This window comes from Cydia pomonella, chromosome 4, assembly GCF_033807575.1.
Source record: "Cydia pomonella isolate Wapato2018A chromosome 4, ilCydPomo1, whole genome shotgun sequence".
Taxonomy (NCBI): domain Eukaryota; kingdom Metazoa; phylum Arthropoda; class Insecta; order Lepidoptera; family Tortricidae; genus Cydia; species Cydia pomonella.
The window spans coordinates 7,251,477-7,278,926 of NC_084706.1; the positions used below are offsets into that span (position 1 = coordinate 7,251,477).

Genomic DNA, 27,450 nt, shown 5'->3' on the forward strand with positions numbered 1-27,450 from the left:
CTGTCAAACTAACGTCAGTGTAAAGAGCATAGCAGTAAAAAAGTAAGAATGCAACTGCAATGGCAAACGTGAATTAAGATATTTATATCTGAAATAACGCTAGTTAATTGTGTAATATACATATAGAGTAACAGTGTTGAAAATTAAAAATATATATATTAAGAAAGAAAGTACTTTTGTCTCAAATTAGGTCGGCATAGCCTCGTAAACATAAATTATCAAACGCTTTTATTCCCGGCTTATTTATTGATTTTAATAAATCTCTGCGCAAGTGCCCCTGGCTAATCTGATTGCAATAAAAATATTCAAAAAGAAAAACTGCAGTTTTGCCCATTACGAGGACTATATATACAAAGGAACATAAAGTGGTGAAATTCATTCACCTTCAAGTTTACTCATTGCAATATTGTACTTAAATCCGCTATTACGCTAACGTGCCCAAAGCTATGATTCTACAGATGCCGACCGCTAGTTTCGGCGTAAATATGAATTCAGTGAAAGATGACTGTGCAATCAAAAATGTTTGGAACCACAATCTCCATCAGGAATTTCATGTTATACGAAAGGTAAACATTTTTTTATTACATATAAATTCTTGTTATATATATGCTTTTCCTCAAATAACTAAAACATCATCAGTGGTGTGCAAAAAATATTGGAAATATAAAGAGTACATAAAAACATTCTGTGATGTATATTTGTTTTGGGTTTAGCATCAGCCAGCATAATCTCAAAAAGGTACAAATGTTTATTAATTGGTGGTAAATACATTAAGTACCCATTATTTCTTTAGGATATTTAAATAGCCACATGCAGCTCACAAGCTGTGGTTTTACAACCCCTCCCCTGTGGTTTAGGATCTTTTGTAATTACATTTTCATGTGTGATATATATTTAAAAAAATGGTTTTTTATCAGATTGTGCAAAAGTATCACTGGGTGGCAATGGACACAGAGTTTCCAGGAGTGGTGGCACGGCCTATTGGTGAATTCAGATCCACAGCAGATTACCAGTACCAACTACTCAGGTAACTACTATTTTATTGTAGCTTGTAAAGTGCATTTTTTATTCACAACACACTGGAAATTAGGATGATGTACCTTTACATATTCTGTGTATTACATAACACACAATCTTTTACTTTGCATGATTTGTATGTGTCTCTGTTTGTCCCATGTAGCTGGTTGAGTTGTATAAAATGTGGTTTCACATTAATTCTTCCAGTTGTATTTTGTGCAATGCTATTTAAATTTAGAAATTATAATAGTATATTTCAAAGAATAATTATTTTATTGATAATCATACATTATTATTGCGGGAGCAAAAACAAGCCTGTCAAAGAACACATGTAACAGAATGTCTGTTTTATATAAACGGAATATTCTGCCTACACATTCTAAACCTCTAAGATATGCTTCATATCTGGCATGAAGTTTTTGTTGGAAAAGGTCAATATGACGGTTGTTTGAAAAGTAACTTGGTTTGATATGAAAAAAATAATAAAATTGCAAATGTATTTATTTTATTTCTCTGTGTAATCCCCCCTGAAGTTCTACGTACTTGTCCCAACGAATCTGCAACTTCTCTATGTCTTCATGGAAGTGCGTATCATCAAAAGCCTCGAAATACGCATTGACCTCCCATATAACCTCCTCATTGGACTTAAATTTTCGCCCTGAGAGAAATGTTTTGAGTTTTGGGAAGAGGTTATAGTCCGAGGGAGCCATATCTGATGAATAAGCAAGGTGTGGAAAAAATATCGTAACTCTGAGAATTTTAGTGCAGCGATATGACTTGAATGCACTGGAGCATTGTCATGGTGAAATATCACTTTCATTTTTCCAATCCTGGACGTTTTTAGCTATTGCCACCTGTAACTGATCCAAAAGTAATGCATAGTATGCTCAAGTAATATTTTTCCCCTTGGCAAGGTAGTGAATTAAAAATATTCCCTTTGCATCCCAAAACACAGACACCATCACCTTTTCAGCAGATGAAATGTATTTGGCTTTCTGTGGAGCTGGCTTACCATGACCAACCCATTGTTTCGACTGTTGTTTCATCTCCAGGATATATAGATGGATCCAGGTTTCATCCATAGTGACAAAACGGTGAATAACATCTGTTGGATTTTTTAAACAACTGCAGACTTTCATCAGATACGAATATCTGCATGCGTAATGCGAATAGGCATTTGTTCTGGAGTCAGTAATCGCGGCACCCACCTTGCACAAAGCTTTTTCATGTGCAACTTGCTGTGTAAAATAAAATGCACCTGCTCAGAAGAGATGTAGCTTCAGCTAATTCGTGTATTTACAATCTTCGGTCGGCTAAAACTAAATCATGGATTTTATCGATAATTTAGGGTAAAACTGCCGTTTTCGGGGCTCCAGAGCGAGGTGTATCTTCAATGCTTGTCCTGCCTCGCTTAAACTCATTTACCAAAAATCAAACCGTTTCGTAGGAAGGACATGAACAACCCAACGTAGGTAAAATCCTTTCATGGATTTGTTTCGCAGTTTTGCGTTTCAAAAATAAGAACTGAATAACTCCACGAATTCCAATTTTCTCCATTTTGCACTTTTGTTTGAACTACTGTCAAATGTCAAATTCCCGCCGAAAATAACATAGCGCCACAGATTAAATACTTTAGATACTAAACTAAATCAATACATACAGATTTGACGCCAACGCCATCTATACGTAGGCGAAACAAGTTACTTCTCAAACCTCCCTCTCATAAAACTGTATTTAACAATGTAAACTCAACGTGTCAACTTGAATAATATTAATAAGTCACAAATGTATTCAATTTTTATATCAGTATTTAATTTACATCTTAAAACCTTTTATTTAGATTTTCGTAATAGATGACAAAATTTTTATCTCAATTAAGTATCTACTGCTACATTTTGAACTCATAGGTTGCTGGATACGAGTGTCACTTCTGTATATATCATATCATAAACTTTCAGTACTGTCAAATCGTTGTTGCTCCCGCGATAAAAATAAGTATAAACATACATACATAATTTAAAACTGTGAAAAATGGAAATCCCTTCAGAGCCCTGTCCCTGATGAGGGATAACAGGATATCATCATCATAATAATTTTAAAACAAAAAATACTCATTGTCTTAGGCAACATTTAACTCATGACTAGTATACCAGTCTACTGTTCCAGCAAGTAAGCTACTGAGACTGAGACTTACCTATCTACAGTAAATATTTCCTCCATATTGATTTTTTCATTGTTAGATGTGACATCAGCATATAGTCTCAGGAGGTGAAAATATTATTTATTTTAAATATTTTTTTGTACATAAATAACTAAATCCAGGATTATATCAGGCTATAGTACAGCAAGGCCACATTTTTTAAATAATAAACATGAACAGTAATTAATAGATTATAAGATTTATAAGATAAGATATGGTAAATAAAAAAACTGAATATGAAAAGCCATTAATTATATTTTAGGTGTAATGTAGATCTGCTGCGGATAATTCAGCTAGGGCTGACATTCATGGATGAGAATGGAAAGACGCCTCCAGGCTGCACCACATGGCAGTTCAACTTCAAGTTCAATTTGCAGTAAGATCTTCATTTCTTTCTTCTTATTGGAGATAAGATTAGCTGAGATAAAAATACCAATTTTATATTTAATTAATAAAATTTGGTTTGATGTAATTTTGTCCTTTTGTACAAAACAACCCTTTGTGAGTGTCCAGATGGGTATTTTTTTCGCACAATCTGATTAAATACACAATTTAAATTGTGCTGTGTGGACGCAAACTTTTTATCGAAAGACATTGGCTTGCCGATTTCACAATGATATTGTGTACCTGTGGATGCCAGATGAGATTGAAATCAAATTGATAATCGAATATCTTATCAAATTGGTAATTAGATTGTCCCGTCTAAATGGGCCTTTATAAATAATATAGTAGTTTTTATTAGGGTTCCGTACCTTCGAGCAACACCGGCTTCCGACACGTCAGAAGGGAGGAGCCTAAGCATCTTACCGAACAAATCAATCTGCCATTTTTTGCGGGGGGAAACGTGCAAACAGTCGCACTTCTCACTCACTACATACAAAATCCAATATGTAATATCAAATATCAAATATCAAATATCAAACATTTATTCAGCAAATAGGCCACAGGGGCACTTTTACATGTCCATTTTTACAAACAATAAATTAAAAAAAAAACAATTACAAATATCGAATCTATGAAATAATAAATACTTTATTAGAGATGTATACTGTCTCTAAATGTCAAATTACACAAAAAAAATACTATGATAAAAAAATAAAACCATAAAATACTAAAATTCTTTAGAGATGTATAAGTCTCTACGTGTCAGAGATAAAATATAAAAATATATATTAAATTATCCTTAGAGATGTAGAGGGTCGCCAAGGCTTGAATTCTTATATAAATAATTAAAAGACTAAAAAATTAAAACAGACAAGAACCGAATGAAGTGTCTCACGTTAATGTCACTCAAAAGTAAAGTTACATACTTTAACATAACCTGTACCCCGTGTAAGCTTAAACAGACCGGTCTCCACAAACAGCACCCGTTCACGAGTATGACGTGTATCTCAGCCATCGCCTCCCTCAACCTTCATTCGGGAAAGTGGCGACCCGATCAACGACGCCACCGTAAGTAAAGACTTTTAAGCGAGCATGACATGTTCAAGCTGCCGGGTTGTATTAATATAAATATAATAAAAAAAAATGTGAGATACAACATTTGTGCTTGTAAGTTACATTAAAGACGGCATAGCGCCACATAAACGCGACTACATATTATTCATAAGGAGTGCCTACCTATAAAACTAAATTATAAATTTAAATTGACTTAGAGATGTACAGGTCTCTAAGTGTCCAAATCATTAAAATAGGTATTAAAATAAAATGAAATTTAAAATAAAATAAAATTTAAAATAAAATAAAATCTTAGAGGTGTATAAGGTCTCTAAGTGTCCAAAACGAAAATAATACAATCAAACGAGAACATGATGTTCTCTTGTGTCAGTTCTACTGGACGCTAGTATGGTTATTTCACAGGAAGAAAACGAAAACACTATTACTGACATTTTTATCATACTATCAAGATCAAGCTACTGGCTTAAAGGCATCCTTATCATCTATGAAATCATTCACAGCATAATACGCCTTACTTAACAAAGAGCTCTTAACGTGTGACTTAAATTTGTTAAGAGGCAAATTCACTATATCAGTGGGAACTTTGTTATAAAAACGTGTACAGTTCCCGACGAAAGACGTACTAACCTTACGGAGGCGGTGGGCGGGCACAGCAAGTTTATGCTTGTTTCTAGTGTTATAGTTATGGATATCACTGTTAAGCTTGAATTCGTTAATGTTTTTCCGAACATACATAATATTCTCAAGTATGTATTGAGATGCAACGGTAAGAATGCTTGCATCTTTAAATTTCTCTCTTAGGGATACTCGAGCGCCCAGTCCATAGATGGAACGTACAGCTCGCTTTTGCAGTAGAAATATTGTCTGAATGTCTGCCGCTTTTCCCCACAACAGAATTCCATACGACATAACACTATGGAAGTAACTAAAGTATACCAGCCTGGCCGTCTCTACGTTTGTTAGCTGTCCGATTCTCCTCACTGCATAGGCTGCTGAACTAAGTTTGCCGGCTAAAGTGGCTATATGTGCATGCCATTGCAGTTTTGAGTCTAAAGTGACTCCCAGGAAAACAGTTCGATCTTCAAATTCCAGCGTATCACCTTTTATTTTAATCTTGCTGTTATTTACCTGCTTGACGTTAGGTAGCGTAAATTTGATGCATTTGGTTTTCTTTGCGTTCAAAAGCAAATTGTTTGCCGTAAACCAGTTTAATACGGTAGATAGCGCGTCATTAATGCTCTCGAATCTATTTTCCTTTCTGTTCACTTTAAATATAAGGGAAGTGTCATCTGCAAACAACACTATATCATGTCTTTCTTGCACAACTTTTGGTAGGTCATTGATGTATACCAAAAACAGGAAGGGACCAAGAATTGAACCTTGCGGCACTCCGAGGGCTACCGGGGACCCAGCCGATTGAATTCCATTAATAACTACTCGCTGAGTTCTATTCGAAAGGTACGATGAGACAAGGTCAAGGGCACTAGCTTTTATCCCATAGTGGCTTAATTTTCTCTTTAAATTTTCGTGATCAACGCAATCAAATGCCTTCGACAGATCACAGAAAATTCCAATAGCATCTTGAGCTTTTTCCCAAGCGTCAAAGATGTGTTTTAGAAGTACCACACCGGCGTCAGTAGTTGATCGACCTCTGGTAAAACCAAATTGATTGCTATCAAGCAGTTTATTTCTGTTGAAATGTGACGATAGTTGATTTAGAATAAGTTTCTCGAACACTTTGCTTAATGCCGGTAGTATTGAAATAGGTCTAAAGTTTGTGGAGTCGGTTCTTGTTCCTGATTTAAACAACGGGATAATTTTGCTATGTTTCATAATATCTGGAAAAATTCCAGCATCAATGCATCTGTTGAAAATCTCAGCTAAGTATGGTGCAATCGATTCAATAATGGAATGTAATACTTTGACTGACAGACCCCATAGGTCTTCTGTTTTCTTTATATTTAATGACCTAAAAGTCTTAAGAACTATGTTCGGAGTGACATACGAAAATTTGAAAATTTCTGTACATTCCGCCACATTTGTCTTCAAAATTTCCTCAGCGACGTCTGGCGATGAATTAAGAGACTTTGTTGTTTCTACCGGTATATTCGAGAAAAACCGCTCAAAATGATCTGCCACTTCACGGTCAGAACTTACTAAAGTGTCAGCAATTCGTACGGTGTAGTGCGGATCCTTCATCTTACGTTTTCCAGTTTCATTGCCGATTACTTGCCATACAGTTTTAACTTTATCACTAGAACTTAGGATCTTTTTGGACAAATAATCAGCTTTAGCGGTGACACACATCATCTTAAAAGATTTAGAAAAATTCTTAACGTACTCCATAAATTCCGGCCTTTTATCAGTTGCTTTTAAATCATACAAGTCGTATAGTCGGCGTCTTTTCTCGTGAATATCCGGCGTAGCCCAGTCGCAAAATTTAGTCTTGGCCTTGCCTTGCACCTTCTTCTGAATGAAACAGGCATCAAATTCCGTTTTAATACAGTTAAACAACTCGGAACTCAAACAGTCAGGGTTATCCTGATTACATGAAAGACAACATAATTGTTTAGTGATTTTACGATTGAATAAATCTAGGCGCTTTTCGGAAATCGGCCTGCACATGGTATCTTGAGGAATTTCTTCAGTTTTCCCGCTGAAAGACGCTTTTAATCCACAGTGATCAGAACTTAGGTTGTTAATAACAGATTTACTAATCGCATCCTTGTTACTAAAGATGTTATCTATACATGTAGCACTGGTTGCTGTGATTCGAGTAGGCTCACAAAATACATTGACTAAATTGAAGGATTTAAAAGTATTTAATAACCTTCCACAAAATGGCGAATTTTCAAGTAAGTTAATATTAAAATCGCCACACACAATTATATTTTTCGGAGTTCTAAAAATACTACTAAGTACTTCGTCTATGACCGATTCAAATAAGTTATAGTCCGCCGATGGGGGCCTGTACACGCATACAATTATAAATTGTTCCAACTCAACACAGGAAAGTTCTATATGCCGTTCCACAGACATGTCAACAATGTCTCTACGTTCCTTACTTTTTAAATTATGTTTCACCATTATCAATGACCCGCCGCGATTGCAGGATTTCCTAAAAAAAGAACTTACTATATTATGATTATTGAAATTAAACATAAACTCATGACCTTTAAGCCAGTGTTCAGTAATACAGAGAACGTCAATATTATCGGACTGTAAAAACAAATCAATTTCAAGTTCCTTACAGGCAAATCCTTGGATATTTTGGTGAACTAAGTTCAATAAATCGGTTTTACTAAACATACTAGCATCGCAGTGATCAATAGGAACGGAGCCGGCTGGTGCACACGTTGTCGTAGCGGTTAGTTTAAATTCAAATCTCCAGACGGCTCCATCTCAAAACCTACGCTACCAAGGCGTAAAATACTACGTGACTTAAGGCTATTAGACGCCGCGCTAGCCACGACGGGGTCTTCAATATTATATGCTAACAGGTTAGCACACTCTACTAGACATCTTCTGGGTAGGTAGGTTCTTTTATGGGACATAACAAAATCTTGTATAAATTTATTCGTATCAAAATACGAAATCGTACTACTGTACAAGGAAAGGTTATACAATAAAGAATTGTAGTGAAATACCCTTTTATTGACCTTGCTCGACATTCTATATGGGAGCGCACAGATAATTATTTTTGCAACCTCTCTCTGGTCAATCGCCGACAGCGTAGCGGATAATTTTAAAATATCTCGCTTAGTACAGTCTATACTATTCCCTAAGAAAACGATAAGCGTGGAGGCGCGGTCAAACTCGCCTGTAGAAATACATTCTATCAGTCGATCGGCGGAGGTCCCCGGGTGACAGTTGTTGAACACGCCCTGCGACAAGCGCTCCGCCAGCAGCGCGCCAAGGCCGGAGCCCACCTCGTCAGAGTATAGGATGGTGCGGCGGGGGCCGCCGCGCGGGCTCGGGGCGCGGCGCGAGGGCGGCGCGGGCGCGCGGCCTGCCGGGGAGCACTCCACGAGGCTCGGCGGCGGGGCCGCCGGCACCACGAGGCTCGGCAGCGAGGCCGCCGGCTCCACGAGGCTCTGCAGCGAGGCCGCCGGCACCACGAGGCTCGGCAACGAGGCCGCCGGCTCCACGAAGGGCAGCGGCGTCGGAGCTGGCTCGACATAGGTCAGCAGCGACAAAGCCAGCTTGACAAGGCTCGGCGGCGACGGAGCCAGCTCGACAAGGCACGCCCGCTCAATAAGGCTCGGCGGTGATGATGGCTGCAGTGGCGTCGTGTCCACGGGGCTGGGGGCAGGCTCGGGACTGCGGCGCAGCTCGGGTGCGAGGGAAGCGCGCGAGGCGAAGAGGGCGCGCAGCGCTGGCGAGCACGGTGCGGCCAGGACGGCGCGCAGCGCGGGCGACTCCGGTGCCACGGGGCGCGTCGGAGGCCGCGGCGAGTCCATGCGCAGAGGGTAGCCGCTGCCCGGTTCTAGAACATTATTCATAAAGGCTATGTATTCCTGTAATGCTTTACTTGATAGTTCGTCTCTATTATTGAGGTCTTTTAACTTTAATTCCAATTTATTTAATTCATCGGATTGATGATTCAACTCTTCTACTGTTCGGTCTAATTTGTATTGACAATTTAGAAGTTCAACACTCAAGGCGACACTATTACATTTAGATTGTAGTGTCTTGAATACTGAATTATTGCGTTTTACTAAAAGTTTTGATCTTTTTATGAATCTACTTAATTTTAAATATTTTTTTATTTTCTTGGAGCCTTTCAGTGTAATTATACTATCACTGCTGCCCTCTATGGGCACAGAAGTTGTAAAACCTACAGTTCCTACCATAGGGGAGCTACCTGTGTTTTCATTATCTAAATCTAGTTCAAAACTATTAAATTCAGCAAAAATACTTAAATTATTGTTAGGCGGTCCGGACTGGCCGGAGCAATACTTGCAAGTATTTTTTGACTCTGACTCCTCCAGCTGTTGTTCCAGGTCCTGAATGCGTTGCAATGCCTGCTCGTGTATCTCCTGGCATTGCTGGAACCGGTCAACAGCAGCCTGAAGTTCATCCCGCTGCCCTTGCAATGACGACACAAATACATAAATAACCGGCCAAGAGCATGTCGGGCCACGCTCAGTGTAGGGTTCCGTAGTTACTCTTCCGTCACAATAAGCTAAACTAGAGCTTAAAGTATAGTAAATTGTTAACCAAGGGATGAAACGGTACCTTTCACCTGAGTTAAACAAATAGGCAAATTTGCGTAATCAGTACCTAATTAAAATAAGTCTTTTTACTATGAAGGGAAAACTTTTTGCGATAACTCAAAAACAGCTAAACTGATCATGTCCGGTATAGTTTTCATTTAATGTCTTTCTTAAGCTCTACTTCCACGATTTTTTTCATATTTTTTGGACCTATGGTTCAAAAGTTAGAGGGGGGGGGACACATTTTTTTTTTACTTCGGAGCGATTATCTCCGAATATATTCACTTTATCAAAAAATGTTTCTTGAAAACTCCTATTAGTTTTGAAAGACCTTTCCAGCGATACCCCACACTCTAGGGTTGAAACGAAAAAAAAATATCACCCCCACTTTACGTGTAGGGGAGGTACCCTAAAAAAAATTAAATTTTTCGATTTTATTGTACGACTTTGTCGGCTTTATTGATTTATATATCCATGCCAAATTTCAGCTTTCTAGCACTAACGACCACGGAGCAAAGCCTCGGACAGACAGACAGACAGACAGACAGACAGACGGACATGGCGAAACTATAAGGGTTCCGTTTTATGCCATTTGGCTACGGAACCCTAAAAATGACACACGCCAAAGACAAATCTTGCACACCTCGATCTCTTTTTGTGTACAGACGAGTCACAACATGCACCGCCATAGGCACAGTTGTGCCAATGCTTTGGCAGAGGGGAAATAGTATGAAAGCCGTCTCCCTTCCCTGTGTTGCTCGAAGTTCCGTACCCAAAGGGTAAAACGGAACCCTATTACTAAGACTCCGCAGTCCGTCCGTCGGTCTTATGTATCCGTCTGTCACCAGGCATAGTTGAAATTTTCACAGATGATGTATTTCTGTTGCCGCTATAACAATAAATAGGTACAAAAAAGTACGGAACCATCGATGGGCAAGTCCGACTCGCACTTGTCCGGTTGATTAAACTACATACTAAAACAAATTTTCACAAAATAGTTCTAACAATTTGAGGAGGCAGTAACCAACCTATATTGCCTTTATACTGGATTATACAACAGTTAACACTTAAGATTTTACATATTGCGATGTTTTGTCACAACTTTGATAAAAAAAACTCATATATCACATTGCTACTCCAATTTGAAATGCCACATTTTTCTTTTGATTGACAGAACAAGATCGAGTTTTTTCTAAGTAGTGACGATTTGTGACTGAACTATATTTTATTTTGTATATGTTCGAGATATATTCAAATAAGATTTAAAGACATCTTTAACAAGATTCTTATTTTGGGCTTGTTAGAATCGACTTAATGAGTAGCTAATTGTTGACTAGAAAAACGTTCAGTTTTCCATAAAAATTTGTACCTACGACAAATGTTTTTTTTTCTGAACCGTATACAATATTGATATTGATAGTATTCATTTTTCTTTAGACTCCGCAAAGACTGCATTTGTAACTGTAAATAAAGGGAACTCGTAAAAACAAATTACATACTCGTACCTAGTAAATAGGTACCCTATATAGTAAACACCCCTTATAATGGAACAAGCACCAATAATGGGATGGTATAGACAAATCCTGTAAACATTTTACATTTTACCATAAACAAAAAATTTTCATTGGTATTTATTAATTTGAAAATTAATGGCGCCATACATCCCATGACTGGAGCAAAAAACCATTTTTCATTGGTTAATAATATTGAAACTAATTGCAGTAGCTTTAATTAATTACATAGAAAACATAAAGGACGAATTGGACATTCAACTTTTAATACGTAAAGCGGTAGAAATTTTACAGTTGTCGATGAAATATCAAAAATACTCCACATTTTCTCTTAGATGTCCCATGATTGGTGCCGTTAACATACAGCATTTATAATATTTTTTGTAGGGAGGATATGTATGCGCAGGACTCCATTGATTTACTGCAGAATTCTGGGCTTCAGTTTAGAGAGCACGAGGAGCATGGCATTGAACCATTAGAGTTTGCAGAACTGCTCATGTCTTCAGGTTGGTTGCTTCTTTTATATTATAACATAACCTCGTCCACTAGGTGGCGTTGGTGCATGGCAAATTGGGTTATTCCCACTAGTTACCACCGACTTGGTTTGATGGTAACTACTGGGATTTTTTCTCAGCAGTTACCACCAAAATTTTGTTAGAGTTCAATACTAATAAAAAGAGTAGAAAAAGAATAGTATAAATACAAAGTGCTTTAGTAAATAATTATAAGTCGATTAGTGTTTCTGCTGCTTTAAAAATGAACAAAAATATCAAAACCGGTCCAAGTACATAAAATTAAAAGTGAAAAAGAACGTTTGGTTGAATTTTATCTTATTAATTGTGACGTTATCTTTGAAACCTGGGCTTTAACCGCGAAAATCGAAGGTCGTCAATTGTGAGCATTTTCCTTTGTCACTCTAATTACGCGTTAGTGAGGGTAAAAGAGAAAGATCCCCGCAATTTGCGAATTTCGGTTTTCACGGTAGGCCCCCTGGATCTTTTGTCGAGGGCGCTTACGCCGCACTGCGTAGCGCAGCGTTGTATTTATATAGGAGCATCGCTGATAATGGCGTAAGCGCCATCGACAATAAGGTCCGTTTAAATAAATAACGTCATAATTATACGAACGAACAAACAAATCAGTCAAAGACCGACTATTTTTGATCACTTTTAAGGCAGTTAACTAAAACGGTAATCGACTTATAATTAAACTAATAACTAATTAACTTTAATCAATTCGACTTTAAATTAATTATTGATTAAAGCACTCTATATTTATACTGTTTTATTATTATTGAACGCTAACCAAATATTGGTGGTAACTACTGGAAAAAATATTCCCACCTTTTAAAATAAAAATATTATGAGCAACGCTAACTGCCCTGTTTTTTTTTGGGGAAAAAATCCCAGTAGTTACCACTTGAAAGTCTTGAAACAACTTGGTGGTAACTAGTGGGAATAAGCCGTAAATTTCGTCGCAGGCGTCCACGGCAGTTAGCGTTGCTAATAATATTTTTGGTTAACTCCCTCGCTTCATGTAACCGCGCCAGCCCTAAATGTGGTTCGTAGGACATCCATAATGTTGCGTGGACAAGAGGAATATATTAATATTAGGGCCTCTTATTAGCGAAGTCTGTTGTAATAATGATCAAGAATATTCATTTTCCAGTCATCAATGATATACACATGAGTTTTTTTTAATAGGCGGGTCCACACTGAGCGAGCATACGCGCGAGGCAAGTTCCTCACGCACAAATCAGCCAGTGTAGACGTGCCTCGGTCGAGGCGGCGCGCTCGGGCGAGGAAAACGCGCGCGTCGCCTCCGCCTCGGCCGAGGCACGGCTCGCTCAGTGTGGAACCATCTAACAGATATTTTTAATAATTTCTGTATCGTTTATTTCAGGCATAGTATTAATGGATAACATTAACTGGTTGAGCTTTCACTCCGGCTATGATTTTGGATACCTACTAAAGCTGCTGACAGATCAAAATTTGCCTCAGGACGAGAATGATTTCTTTGAAAGTCTACGGTTGTATTTTCCAACTGTTTATGATGTAAAAGTGAGTTGTTTTTTTAATACTACTAAGTCTGCGAGTATGCAATGCTATCTAGTGAAAGTATGTTATATGAATTGGTCAAATGCTAACCGTTTTAATATAAAGGTATCAATTCCGGTAATATCATGGTGGAGAAAAAAGTTCACCTGATATTAGCTTAACTGCTTGCATTTGAGTTTAAAATGAAGTAATTTCTCATTGTACATTGTTTATATATTTTAGTACTTAATGAAATTATGCAAGAACCTGAAAGGGGGACTACAAGAGGTAGCAGATCAGCTGGAGCTCCGGCGCGTGGGGCCGCAGCACCAGGCCGGCTCCGACTCGCACCTTACCGGGATGGCGTTCTTCAAGATCAAAGAGGTACACTAAAACCACTGGAGGGACAGACCACACGAAATGCGATGAAATTAAAACATGTATTAACATTGCTGAATATTGTCAGCAATGTTTAGGTATATAAGTAGAGATCAATATAAATTGCGAATAATGTAAACAAATACAACAGATTTACGAAGGTTCAATTAACATATATATTATCTTTTTAGTTCATCATATAAATAAAAATTTCTGTCATTGTTGATAAGATCGTGGTAGAGTTTAAACAGTGCGAGATTACGAAGTAATGAAGTTAAGTACATTGGTTCGTTTACATCATTTGCAATTGAACTCCTCTTTACCTGAAGTAAAGGTTACCTGACGAACGGTTTGGCGTAGTGGGTAGTGATCCTGCCTAAGCTGATGGTCCCGGGTTCAAATCCTGGTAAGGGCATTTATTCGTGTGATAAGCATGGATATTTGTTCCTGAGTCATGGATGTTTTCTATGTATTTAAGTATTTATATATTATATATATCGTTGTCTAAGTACCCTCAACACAAGCCTTATTGAGCTTAGTCAATTTGTGTAATTCCTGTGTAAACATGGCGTTTACAACGACACTTCCACACTGTCACATGAAAGTCGGTGCAGATACTGCAGATTTACCCTCTTATTCATAAAACTTGGCTATCTCTTAAAGCCTCTGATAAATTTTGCCTCTTTCTAACAAACAGAAATGCCAGACGGATAGGGGCAAAGGATTATCCAGCGTTTATTAGATTCGACAAACGATGAGCAACGCCTTAACTGTAATGTAACGTATGTCGAGCAGATATTCTTCGACGGCAACATCGAGAGCACGAGCGGGCACCTGTACGGGCTGGGCGCGCCGGCGGGCGCCGCCGACGACGCCGGCTCCACGCCCTGAACTCTACCGCAATCTTATACTTATCGTCATCATGTCTAATATCCTATTTAGTCGACTAAATTAATAATTGAATGAATATATGCCTTAGACCACAGAGAAATAAGTGAGGACACTGATCGCTCCATACATGGCTACTCTTACTAACCGTTTATAGTATCCGGGAGATATGATATTAATAAAATTGAAGCTCGTTTAAAACAGCTCATATTTTATAATCAATAAGTTTTAAGAAAGCTCACTTGAAACTGATTATTTTTAATTTAATGGGTTTTTTTTAGCCATGAATGGAGTGAGCACTCGATGCTTACTTATTATATATTCTCTATGCTTAGGCTTAACTCAGTCCGACTCAGATATCCACAAATATGAAGCCTATGCAACGCGTAAAGCCACATTAATTTAATACGATGTGCAGTCTCATTAATTACAATTCAAGTAATTCATACATTTCACCGACCGAGTATTCGCGTCGCACTGAAGTGAGCCTAATTCCACTTGAAACTGAAATAATTTTAAGCGCTAGCTCCAAGCAAATATCATGGTTTTTGAGATGCCACTACAATGCATATACTCAGATTTTTGATTAGTTGAGGTAAGCTGTCGTTTATTTACTAGTCGTTGGTTTTCAAATGTCACTCCTGTAATGCACTCAGAAGATTGTTTATTAATTATTTATTATTAAGCCTTATTTATTAAGACTGCACCGACCGTCCAGTGGCGTCCTCATTAGGGGGATTGTGTTTTCTAATAAACCAATCCGTTTATGGTATAATCCAGTATAATAATGTTATTAGTCCTACTGATTCCCCAACTTTTGGTCTTTGTCACATAGTTTTATGTTACTAATTTTTAGCTTCATCGTGCATCGCCTAAACGGTAAATGGTGGTCACTTTTTCCGTTCAGGTGATGAAGTCAAAGTAATATAAAATTATATAAAATAGACCAAAAGTTGGGGAATCAGTAGGACTACAACATTAATATACCTACTGGATTATACAGAAATGGATTGGTTTATTAGAAAACACAGTACCCCTAATGAGGGCGCAACTGGACGGACGACGCCCTCTTAATCATTATCCTCCTGTTTTGCCCTTAGATGGGTAAAAAGAGACTTTCGCTTGCATTATGCCGCGTACATACCAAGCCAACGAACGCGAACGAAGGGCCTTCGCTAGCCTTGGTTGGTTGTGCGGTAAACCGCTCGTTAGCGTTCGGTTGAGTTCTCCGACGATCCTGAACATGGCGGCAACATCGAAGGGATCGGAATCATTCGGCCGAATTCAGTGTGGACGGTTCACTAAGGCCAACAAACGAACTCTCCGTTTTATAAACAGAATTGATTAATACATTCATTTTTATTAAAATGTGTGATTGTCCACCAGCTATGCTTTCGTTTAATTTTTCTTTTTTCGTTATGGTATATAAATGAAATTAGCATTAATATTTTTTTCATCATTCCCCTTCGTTCGCGATATCGGGTCACTTGGAAGGATTTATTCTAAACATTCAAAAACGCAATTTTGAAGTGCTGGAATTCAAGGGGTTAAAAACGCCCCCTAGCAGAAGTCCATGGACTTCAGCTTGTTGTATAAGTTTAGAACCAATAATTATTCAAATTGACATTCTCCAATTTATTAATTTTCTACAACTAATAAAATCTGAGTTTAATTTATAATCATCAACCAAATGTATTATTATTGAACTTGTTATTGATTAATAATAAAACAAATGAAACGGATTGAGTATCACTTTATTGTAATAAATGTAAAATCTCATGACCTGTTATTAACGCTTTATAGGTAAAAATATCATTTGATTCTAATTGTTTCACAAATATCTATTATATCACACGCTCGTCGTTTTGGGTAATCTCACTGGATAGTAGAGGGTAGGAAGGGTATCATCACAAATGACCATTACATTAATCTTTATTGTACTGTTTTTCACGCTTTACTTCCATTGTGGCAATTTCATTTCATATATGGCACCCTTCCTGATATTGACAGCATCAGGTAAATTTTAGGCTTAGCTTTTTAAAAATTTAAAACTTAAGCAGATCTGTCAGAAAATAAATTAGGACCTTACAAAATACTGGAATTCAAAGCTACATCGACACGGATCAAAGTCACACACCATTTATTACAATACTCATACAACACACACTTTCGATAAGAAGAAAATTCTTAACTATTTCTGCCGTCACAGACCAGAGGAGGAACAAAGAAAGAGACGTAAAAAAGTACTTAAATTGAAACATCGGGACTAACATTCATTATTCGTACAGCTTATACAAACTGCGTATTGCTACTTCGCCGCGATTCGTGTTCATAGTTGAGACGCGGTGTGTACAGGCTGCGATTGTATTAGTTATTCATAAACGCGGTGCAAGCCTCAATTAGCTATTAATCGTTTGTTTTAATTTGTCATTTTGACTTATGTATCAGTTAGAAAGGGATAAAATATAAATGAACTAATTGAGTCCTGTAAAGGTTTATGAATGAGGAGGTTAATGTGCATAGTTACTTAATGCCTTAATGTGCATTAAGGCATTAAGTACTAATTAAGTGGGTGGGCGTGTGCGGCTCGGAGGCGGCCGGCCGCGCCTCATTTCTTCTTCTTCTTGTGTTTCTGCGCGGTGTCGGGCGCGCTGTCGGCCTTGCGCTTGTTGGCGGCGCCCTTGCTGGCTCCGCTGGGGGTGTTCTGGTTGGCGGGGCCGCCTTTTTTCTTCTTTTCCGCCCGTTCCTTCTCCTCTAGCTCTTGGTTTTCTCTTTCGATTAGTGTGATTAGCGTATTACATCTGTAAAAAAAGAAGATAATTATTATCGAATTTAAACTGTCGAGAGACATATTAGTACTAACATTAAACAAATTTTACGGTTTAGCGGAGAAAGAGCCTAGGTCTCGAGCACTAACAATGCGAGCAGCGTTCACGACGGCCGTGCTTCACGTACGTAAATTTACAAATAAAAGCTTTAAAATCAGTGCTTTACGTCCATTAGAAAAATAGTCATTAAATACTAATTAAGTCGGTCTGTTTAAAAAAAAAAAATATTAAAATGAAAGATAATATGACGTGCTAAAAGAAACCAGTACTGATTATTTCTAATATAAAATTGACAATGCCAGAAAGGGAAAAAACGAAGGACGGAGCGAGATGGCGCCTTACAAAATTTTAGGAATTTAGGTGACACGTTTTTCAAATACGGCGCACGTACAGACCAGTAATCCTAGTCGCGTTACCCCCTCTGCCACGCATACGGTATGTTGTATGTTACTCGAATTTCGAAATACGCCTACAATTGCTTGCGGACCGGGCTCGGTCTAGAAACATCGGTAGCTCGAAAAACTTTTTGCCATGAAAAATGCATTACTGTTGTGTGAAATTGTGTGGCAAGAACACTAAAAACTCTGGTGTACAAAAAAATGCATGGATTTTTTCTGCTTACGACAGCCAACATGGCAATGATAGTTCCATTCAGCCAATCATTTAAAAACCTCATTTAGTTAAAGATTGTGTTATAAATAACATTTCATTTACATTATAACAAATAAATATTTGCTATAAATCATGTAATAACTCTTAATAGCATCATACAGGGTGTTTTTTCAATGGGTGAGTTTTGTGGGATTCTGCGCTAATGTTTTTCACCTCAGCAGCTCGAATAATGGTGCTTTGATGCTTAAAAACAGTAAGAAAAATTCGAAGCATTAAAATGTACAGCGTTTGAGTTAATGGGTGAATGGTTGCATGATTGAATGGGTGCATGAGTGGTGAATAGGTGCTTAGGTGAATTGCTGTATGGGTGAATGGGTGTTTTGGCGAATGGGTATTTACTCATACGAGTGAATGGTTATATGGGTGGATGGGTGTTTTTATGAATGGGTGAATGCGTTAATGTTTTTTTTACCTATTCATATGTTTTCCCAGAGATAAGACCTAGCTAGATCGATTTTTCGCCCCCGAACACCCTCGTATAGCAAATTTCATCGAAATCTAGAGCCGTTCCCCAGATCCCCGAAATATAAATATAATTTTTTTATTTCATTTTCTATGTACGAGTATGACCTTATCACTGCGTCTAAAATCAAAGAAGTCTCTTTATTGTTTGGGATTAAGTTGTTAAAAAGTGTCTTGTAACTGAGATAGTAACATCGAGTGAAAGGGTAACCGCACTTTAGGAATTTAATTATTCTATTATAATTGATTTATTTGGAAACTTACGATGTACAAAGACGGCTAATTTTAACAACCGAGTTTAAAGTATTCTGTATCATCAATTTGAAACACCTTGACATTTTTCTCTTTGGCACAATGATTAACTGATAGAGAATGCCAAGAGTGCCTCTGTCCAATTTTCCCACTTTCTAACAAACACAAAGGTCAATATTGCAGACAGGGATTGAATAACGCCATAAATATACAAATAAGAAGTATCATACAACTGTTACAATAAAAAGAATCATGCTCCCGAATAATCTTAGTTTGGTATTTAAACATATGACAAACTTTTTGTCTCACTTACGCGAGCGGAGCCACAGGCACATCTAGTTTGTAATAGTTAAATAACCGGCCAAGAGCATGTCGGGCCACGCTCAGTGTAGGGTTCCGTAGTTACTCTTCCGTCACAATAAGCTAAACTGGAGCTTAAAGTATAGTAAATTGTTAACCAAGGGATGAAACGGTACCTTTCACCCGAGTTAAACAAATAGGCAAATTTGCATAATCAGTACCTAATTAAAGTAAGTCTTTTTACTATGAAGGGAAAACTTTTTGCGATAACTCAAAAACAGCTAAACTGATCATGTCCGCTATAGTTTTCATTTAATGTCTTTCTTAAGCTCTACTTCCACGATTTTTTTTCATATTTTTTGGACCTATGGTTCAAAAGTTAGAGGGGGGGGGACACATTTTTTTTTTCTTTCGGAGCGATTATCGCCGAATATATTCACTTTATCAAAAAATGTTTCGTAAAAACCCCTATTAGTTTTGAAAGAACTTTCCAACGATACCCCACACACTAGGGTTGAAGCGAAAAAAAAAATTCACCCCCACTTTACGTGTAGGGGAGGTACCCTAAAAAAAATTAAATTTTTAGATTTTATTGTACGACTTTGACGGCTTTATTGATTTATATATCCATGCCAAATTTCAGCTTTCTAGCACTAACGACCACGGAGCAAAGCCTCGGACAGACAGACAGACAGACAGACAGACAGACAGACGGACATGGCGAAACTATAAGGGTTCCGTTTTATGCCATTTGGCTACGGAACCCTAAAAAAGATGTACAATTTCATCGTCTAAATCTATCGATTTGACATCTTTGCAAGTAAAATCGATAACGGCCTCTTAAGCCGATCAGCAGCCGTACCTGCGCTGCAGCTCGACGGCGGTGCGCGACTTGAGGAACCAGTCGAAGCGGAACTGCGGCGCCGCGTGCACGGCCGCGCGCAGCTCCTCGTACACGTTCTCCTTGTCGAAGCCCAGCTTGTGCAGCATGCACACCAGGAACCTGGCCCACGTCAAATATTCATTGCACAGCGTACACTACGCAGACATCGTGAGAGTCAGAATGGCGGGTGTACCAAAATAAAAATAAATGAAAAGCATAACATATTTTTGTACCTAATTTTTACTACTTAGTAGTACCTCCGTTAAAAAAATGTTATCATCAAAAAACAGTACACCCGCCATCCTGACAGTCAGAATGGCGGGTATACTTTATTACGCTATGCTCCCGTGGTTATTGATAAATTCTATAAAAGCCAAATTTTTGTTGTACCTCCATATTCAATTTTAATATGAGTCATTTTATTTGTGGTTTCCAAGTTTTACTCATTTTATACTTTGCTTGCTATTACAATTTTGCAGGCGTTATAATTGATTATGAAGATACAAAAAAGGTACAAAAACTTGGTTTTTATATAATTTATCAATAACCACGGGAATATAGCGTAATAAAAATAAAGTACACCCGCCATTCTGACTGTCAGGATGGCGGGTGTACTGTTTTTTTGGTGATAAATTTAAGTTCCGTGAGGTAAATTTTTTTTTAAAGGAGGTAGTAAATAGTACAAATTAGGTACAAAAATATTGTATGGTTTTCATTTAATTTTATTTAGGTACACCCGCCATTCTGACTCTCACCAGACATCGCATTATAAAGTATTTACAAAGAGCACGAGGTCACCGCACGCAGGTGCAATTTTACTTGTAAAATTTATACATGTATACTATAAAATATCACTTTTCTCATGAGCTCATATTTATGTCCAAAGGTGTCATGTGTCTCAATCTGAATAGCTGCCCTGACTGAATGCACACACTTTTCGATACGAGGAACCTACGAAAGTGGTTCAAATTGTATACTATGAGACATGGGTTCAACGGTTCAGGTGTAACTGTTTTGCTTATGAGCGACTATCGCTAATAATAGTTTTTGGTACTGCAGGATCGACATACAACTCCATTTCTCTCTATTCTAGTAACAGTATTTCTGTTTCATCTGTAGTGTACAAAACCTCCTCGGAAAGAGTAACATGAATAACATATCATTAAATTAAACAAAGCATGCTTGCTGGATACGGCACTGAAATATAATATAAACAAGAATTACCTGTCCTCTTCTTCAACATAATTTTTGCCCTTGTTCGTGCCATACGAAATCCTGAGCTGGTGGAAGGGAGCTCTGTAGCGAGCCATTTTGGCGTCCAGTGCTTTCTTAATAGAGGCTCTTCGTTGTATCTTTGCTTCTCCCCTCTCTATCTGTCCCATTATTCTGTCAATGTCTTGCAGCTCGTGGCATCTCTCCCAGAATACTGCAGAGTACTCCATAACCTAAATGAAGATTACTTTGTCTTAAAGTTCTTGTTTTATTTAAAGGAAAGGGTAACTGAAACTAAACTAAACATGTCTCAAAATACTAAAGGGGTTAAATAATCAAGGCATACTGTTGTCTAAATAGGAAATTGTGTGTGTGCTGAATATTAGTTTAAAATGAAAGCATACTTATCAAAATAAACTTACCTCCTCAGGAGTCTTGCCTTCCACGTCTTTAGCGATGTTATCGATGTCGTCTCTGCCATATTTCTCATTAGCTTTAATAAATTGATTGAAATCCCGTTTGGTCCAAGTAGTGAAACCTACCAGAAATTCAAAACTTTTAACATCTTTAATCTATGATAGGGAGCAGACATGAACTGTATAGTGGTTAACACGAGGGCTGTCTGTTTACGGGCGCGAAGTGAATTTAATTATTTAGGCAACAAATTAGTAGTCAATCGTGTAGTTTGCGATTGAAATTGCTATAGAACGAAAAAAAACCGGACAAGTGCGAGTCGGACTCGCCCACCGAGGGTTCCGTACTTTTTAGTATTTGTTGTTATAGCGGCAACAGAAATACGCGGCTATCACGGTTCATGAGATACAGCCTGGTGACAGGCGGACGGACGGACAGCGGAGTCTTAGTAATAGGGTCCCGTTTTACCCTTTGGGTACGGAACCCTAAAAAACCCCAATTTCACAATTGGACTGTCATTACATGTCCTATTGTGTGCCTCATACACATGTGCAAAATTGCACACCTATACAAATATTGAAAAAGACCTATACACACATTGCAAGATTGTATTAGATGTGTCAAGTCTAAGACAACTTGTGCTTCAAATTTGACAGCTAATGTACATAGATCTGTACATTATGCTGTCATGCTTTGTAAAAAGTTGACGTTCAACAATTCAGTTACCACCAGAGCCCGTACATTTCATGCCGTTGACAGAAAAATGACGTCACGCTACATAGAGTATGATTCCAATTAGTATTTTCGTAATAATTAATCATTTGTCAACCTCTTTAGGTAACTGATACATATACTTGACAATCTGTATAGAAACGTCTAACTGACTTTCATTTTATTGTCACACAAATAAATAATAGATTATTAATTTATGAAATTATACATATTTTTGGTTTTTAACAGCGTAACAAGCTTTTATTCACGTAACAAGTATTTATTATGATACCCGTCAATAAGTAAGTTATCTAAATTTGTAGTAACTCCCTGTATGTTAAATTACGTCATTTATGCGTCAACGGCATGAAAAGTACGGGCCCTGGTTACCACAAATAATATATGTATAGCGCCGTACAGCGCAACTTCAACCGTCAAACTTAAGGGCGTGATTATTTCTGAGACTACACATCATACAATCAATGAATCTATAGAAATAAGTCAAAGTGAGTACGGTGACTGCTATAGTTATTGGCCACTCTAAGCAGTAAGACTTGTGTTGCCTCGTTTCTTCCTGCCTCGGGCAGTATGGAGCGGGCAACAAGTAGAGCAGCAGCCGCGTACCCTGCGTGAGCAGCTGCTCCTTCTCGTGCAGCTCGTGGTCGGCGAGCGCCTCCGCGTCGTCCACCTTGCGCTGCTCCTCGCGCTGCACCTTGGCCGCGTCCGCGCCCAGCTCGGGGTTGCGCGGCACCTTGTAGCTGCAACATCCGTTTCTGGCTCACCGAGCTCGTGCAAAACCGTTTGGCTCATTTTGGGCTTACCCTCAAACAAATGGTAACAATTATAGGCTTTATTGCTTTCTGCGAGTGCGTGAAAACAACTTTTCTTATTTTTACCCGATTACGGTAAGGGCGTCACTGGCTCATCCTTCGCGACATATTTATTCTTGGTCAAAATGTTGTCTTTTTTTTACGAAAATACCCGTAGTCGCAAAGTTTTTGGAATATTTTCCTTGTAATTAAGAATAAATGTAATACGGCTACGGACCAATATCTAATGCCTCGCGCAGAAGTTGACTAAATAATCTTTGGATAAAAAAAAATGAAATTATACAGGTGAATCTTGAAATGACCTCTTCATGGTCGATTGAGTAATATCGCTGGAACTTACCCCAACGTCTTCCTGTAGTGGTAGATCTCCTGGTCGAGCAGCTCGAACAGCCTGGGCGGGAAGAACTGGAAGTCCTGCACGATCGGCTGCTTCGGCGGTCGCGGCGCCTGCACACACGCAACACCGATATACCAAGGGCGTGCGGTGCCATCGGCCATATCGCAAAGGCACTAGTTTTCACGTTTATACCAAATCCTTGTGATAGTTCGATTGACATAACTAAAATGTATTAAGAATCTACCCATTCCAACTGTAATTTCAGTGTTTTGTTTGTATTAAACAGAAACTTCTGCAAACGATGCCATAATGCTTATAAAGGAAAAGTGGAAAACTCATTGTATGGGGCGAGTCTCGAACTCGCGATCGATACCGGTGAATTTGCAATACGACTTGGAACTCCGGTAGCCATTCAAGAAGCGTAATGCTCTTGCGGTAGACGTAGCTAGGCGTATAAAAGGGATATGATGGAAATGTAAGCAATGAGCTGTTATCCCAGAGTCGCGAGCTCGAATCTCGCCCGAGACAGTGAGTTTATTTTATTAATTTCGCGCCTTTTTAGGGTTCCGTAGTTAACTAGGAACCCTTATAGTTTCGCCATGTCCGTCTGTCTGTCCGAGGCTTTGCTCCGTGGTCGTTAGTGCTAGAAAGCTGAAATTTGGCATGGATATATAAATCAATAAAGCCGACAAAGTCGTACAATAAATTCAAAATTCTTTTTTTTTTTAGGGTACCTTCCCTACACGTTCCCCTACACGTAAATTGGGGGTGTTTTTTTTTTTTTGCTTCAACCCTACAGTGTGGGGTATCGTTGGAAAGGTCTTTCAAAACTAATAGGGGTGTTCAACAAACATTTTTTGATAAAGTGAATATATTTAGAGATAATCGCTCCGAAAGAAAAAAAATGTGTCCCCCCTCTAACTTTTGAACCATAGGTCCAAAAAATATGAAAAAAATCGTGGAAGTAGAGCTTAAGAAATACATTAAATGAAAACTATAGCGGACATGATCAGTTTTAGCTGTTTTTGATTTATCGCAAAAAGTTTCCCCTTCATAGTAAAAAGACTTACTTTAATTAGGTACTGATTATGCAAATTTGCCTATTTCTTTAACTCGCGTGAAAGGTACCGTTTCATCCCTTGGTTAACAATTTACTATACTTTAAGCTCCAGTTTAGCTTATTGTGACGGAAGAGTAACTACGGAACCCTACACTGAGCGTGGCCCGACATGCTCTTGGCCGGTTTTATAGTGACAAATCGGTTCGGCCGAGTACAGCGACAATGATATTGTTGGCGCGGCGCACTCACCTGCACCTTGGGCGCCTTGGGCTCGGACACGCGCAGCGCCTCGCGGAAGTAGGCGTCCACGGCGTAGTTGGCCTTGCGCTCGCGCTTGGGCGGCTCGATCCAGCTGCCCATCGGCAGCACCTTCTGCTTCTCGCGGTAGTCCTCGCCTGCACACCGCGCGGCACTTTACAGGGCGTGTCAACACCATGGACATCAAGGGAGAGTACCTTCAATATCGTAGATAGGATATTTTGCTGAAAGACTTTATGTTATTTTTAAGTCAGTAATTCTGCATGTTCTAAGAATTATCTGGGAATCGAACCGACTTAATAATTTTCTTAAAATTCGACGTTGTTCCTTTCTTTTAAAATACCATGTTACTTAAGAAGAATTATTATTTTTTGTCCATTCTTTCGAATGGCATCATAAAAATAAGGGTAATTTTTTTTCACATTTAAGTCGATTCGATTCCTAGACGAACCAAGTAATTCTTAGAAAATCTTTAAATGCAGAATTACTGACTTTTAAAATAACGTAGTCTTCTTTCAGCAAAATATCCTATCTACGATGTTTAAGGTACTTTCCCTCGATGTCCCATAATCTTGGGACGCCCTGTATACACGTCTGGTCGCCTTCAGACCCGCCGCCACACTACTAGTCACGCTCTCATTTCATAAAATACGAATATTGAACCAACATTATCTATGCCTGAAATGAGTTTTCGTTGCTAGAATTTGTAATACAAAGAAAATATAACAAGTAGAAGATTTACATACATCATATTTAGGGATTGCAATCCGGTCCGGCGGATCCGGTAATCCGGCCGGATCCGGCACTTTTCAGGAGCTACCGGATCCGGTAAAAATCGCCGGATCCGGGCCGGATCCGGTAAAATAAAAGAAACGCCTAAATACAGCACGCACTGTGCGTTTTAGATAAGGAAAAGGCGACGGATGAGAAGTATGAAGTTAAACAGCGTAAAACGAATGAAAAAGTTTAAATTTAGTTAAATAAAAATATATATGACGATGACTGGGAACAGAAGCTGCCTTTCATGTTGGTGGCACGATATGACGATTACACAAATACTGTTATAGAAGGAAAAATAAAAGAATGGAGATGCTATGGAAGGCATTTGTAATTTATTATAAAGAGAAGGTTAATGTTGTGATAGGAGATTAAAAGTAAACAAATGAGCAGGATTAAGTCGGCGGTACTCAACCGACTAGAGTTGGGCTAATCAATATGTGATATATTATGTGTGAATGAATATATGATAACATTGATAATCTTTAGTTTGCTCAGTTTTTTTTTTTCAGATATTTTGCTCGGATATTTATACATATACTTATATATGAAATATTGGTTATTTTCTATTCTTTACGAGAGAATCTTTTGTATTTATAATTTCATCCAATCTTATGCAATTTCCTTCATCTCCTGGTACATGCTACTCTACGTCTAGCCAATTTTTTATTTGATCCATGTAACTATTCTTAGAGAGTCTCTTTCCGCGATGGATTTCAATCCTACACTCTATTATTTTTCGCATGAGATCGACGTGTCGTGCTCCATTCCCTATAATTTTAACAATATAGTTTTCTGTTTCATAAGCGCATTGTAATATGCCTACTTGAATAATAAACTATCTTTATCTGTAAATTAAGAAAAAGTTAATTTTTTAAATAATACAGTCTCCTACTTTCTCGGAAAAAAAGAGGGCAAATTTAATATAATTTTGGTTAATAGTAAAATATCTTATTTTCTTACTGGAATGGATGTCAACGTAACAAAGAATTCAATCAAACAACAGTTACGAAAACTTGTCCTTTCAAGGAGTTCCAATTCCCCCCCACATCCCATTACCGGGCTTTAGAAACTAATCAAATTTACAATTGTAAACGAATATTTGAGCACTTGTGAATGGTTAAATATAATATATGACCGATTTCATATTTTGTTTTTAAAGTGATATTGACAGTGTCACACTTTTTACTGCTAAGTTCTATTTTATTGATAAGTAGTTATTTATTAACTTAAATTATAGATTTAGGAATACGTATTATGCAAAAAACTAGAAAAATATGCCATTTAATTAACTTTAATATCCCTATACCAAACCGGATCCGGTCCGGCCGGATCCGGCCGGGTTATGGCCAAAATCCGGCCGGATCCGGCCGGATTGAAAATCAATCCGGTTTGCAATCCCTAATCATATTCGATATTTGATTTAATTTGTGTTGCGATTTCTAGCACAGAAAACTAATTTCGGGCATAGATATATGTAACTTCAATTTTCATGCCTAGTTTCCAAATTATTCCAGCATATAGTTACAGCAGGCCGACAGATTTCTCGTACGATAAAATTTGGCGAGCGTCATAGAACGTTGACGGACGGTTCGGAGCGACCGACGCTAAACCCTCGAGTCCTACGCACGCGATATCGAGTCGGCGCAGAGAATGAAAAATGAATTCTGAAAGTAGGTAAAGCTTCGAGGTCCATCTTTGGCTGGCAAATTTAAACACCTGGGACTAAGCACGAAACAAAATAAATTCT

At 38.1% G+C, this 27,450-nt stretch overlaps 2 protein-coding genes across 2 annotated transcripts in view; one reads left to right on the forward strand and one right to left on the reverse strand.

Annotated features, from left to right (window-relative positions):
* LOC133516953 (CCR4-NOT transcription complex subunit 7-like) lies at positions 1-16,446 on the forward strand. The gene is made up of 7 exons (XM_061850023.1): positions 1-566; positions 918-1,027; positions 3,480-3,593; positions 11,790-11,908; positions 13,305-13,462; positions 13,682-13,822; positions 14,612-16,446. The coding sequence occupies exons 1-7, from the start codon at positions 447-449 to the stop codon at positions 14,705-14,707; spliced, it is 858 nt and encodes a 285-aa protein (XP_061706007.1). The 5' UTR covers positions 1-446; the 3' UTR covers positions 14,708-16,446.
* The window catches only part of LOC133516952 (chromatin-remodeling complex ATPase chain Iswi), a 21,091-nt gene continuing 10,082 nt past the window's right edge, over positions 16,442-27,450 (reverse strand). Inside the window, exons 11-17 of the mRNA XM_061850022.1 lie at positions 24,915-25,060; positions 23,609-23,715; positions 23,063-23,196; positions 21,736-21,851; positions 21,326-21,546; positions 20,081-20,221; positions 16,442-17,505 (exon numbers count right to left, since the gene is read on the reverse strand). Of these exons, the coding sequence (XP_061706006.1) occupies positions 17,313-17,505; positions 20,081-20,221; positions 21,326-21,546; positions 21,736-21,851; positions 23,063-23,196; positions 23,609-23,715; positions 24,915-25,060 (1,058 nt within the window). The 3' untranslated portion in view covers positions 16,442-17,312. The remainder of the gene's footprint in view (positions 17,506-20,080; positions 20,222-21,325; positions 21,547-21,735; positions 21,852-23,062; positions 23,197-23,608; positions 23,716-24,914; positions 25,061-27,450) is intronic.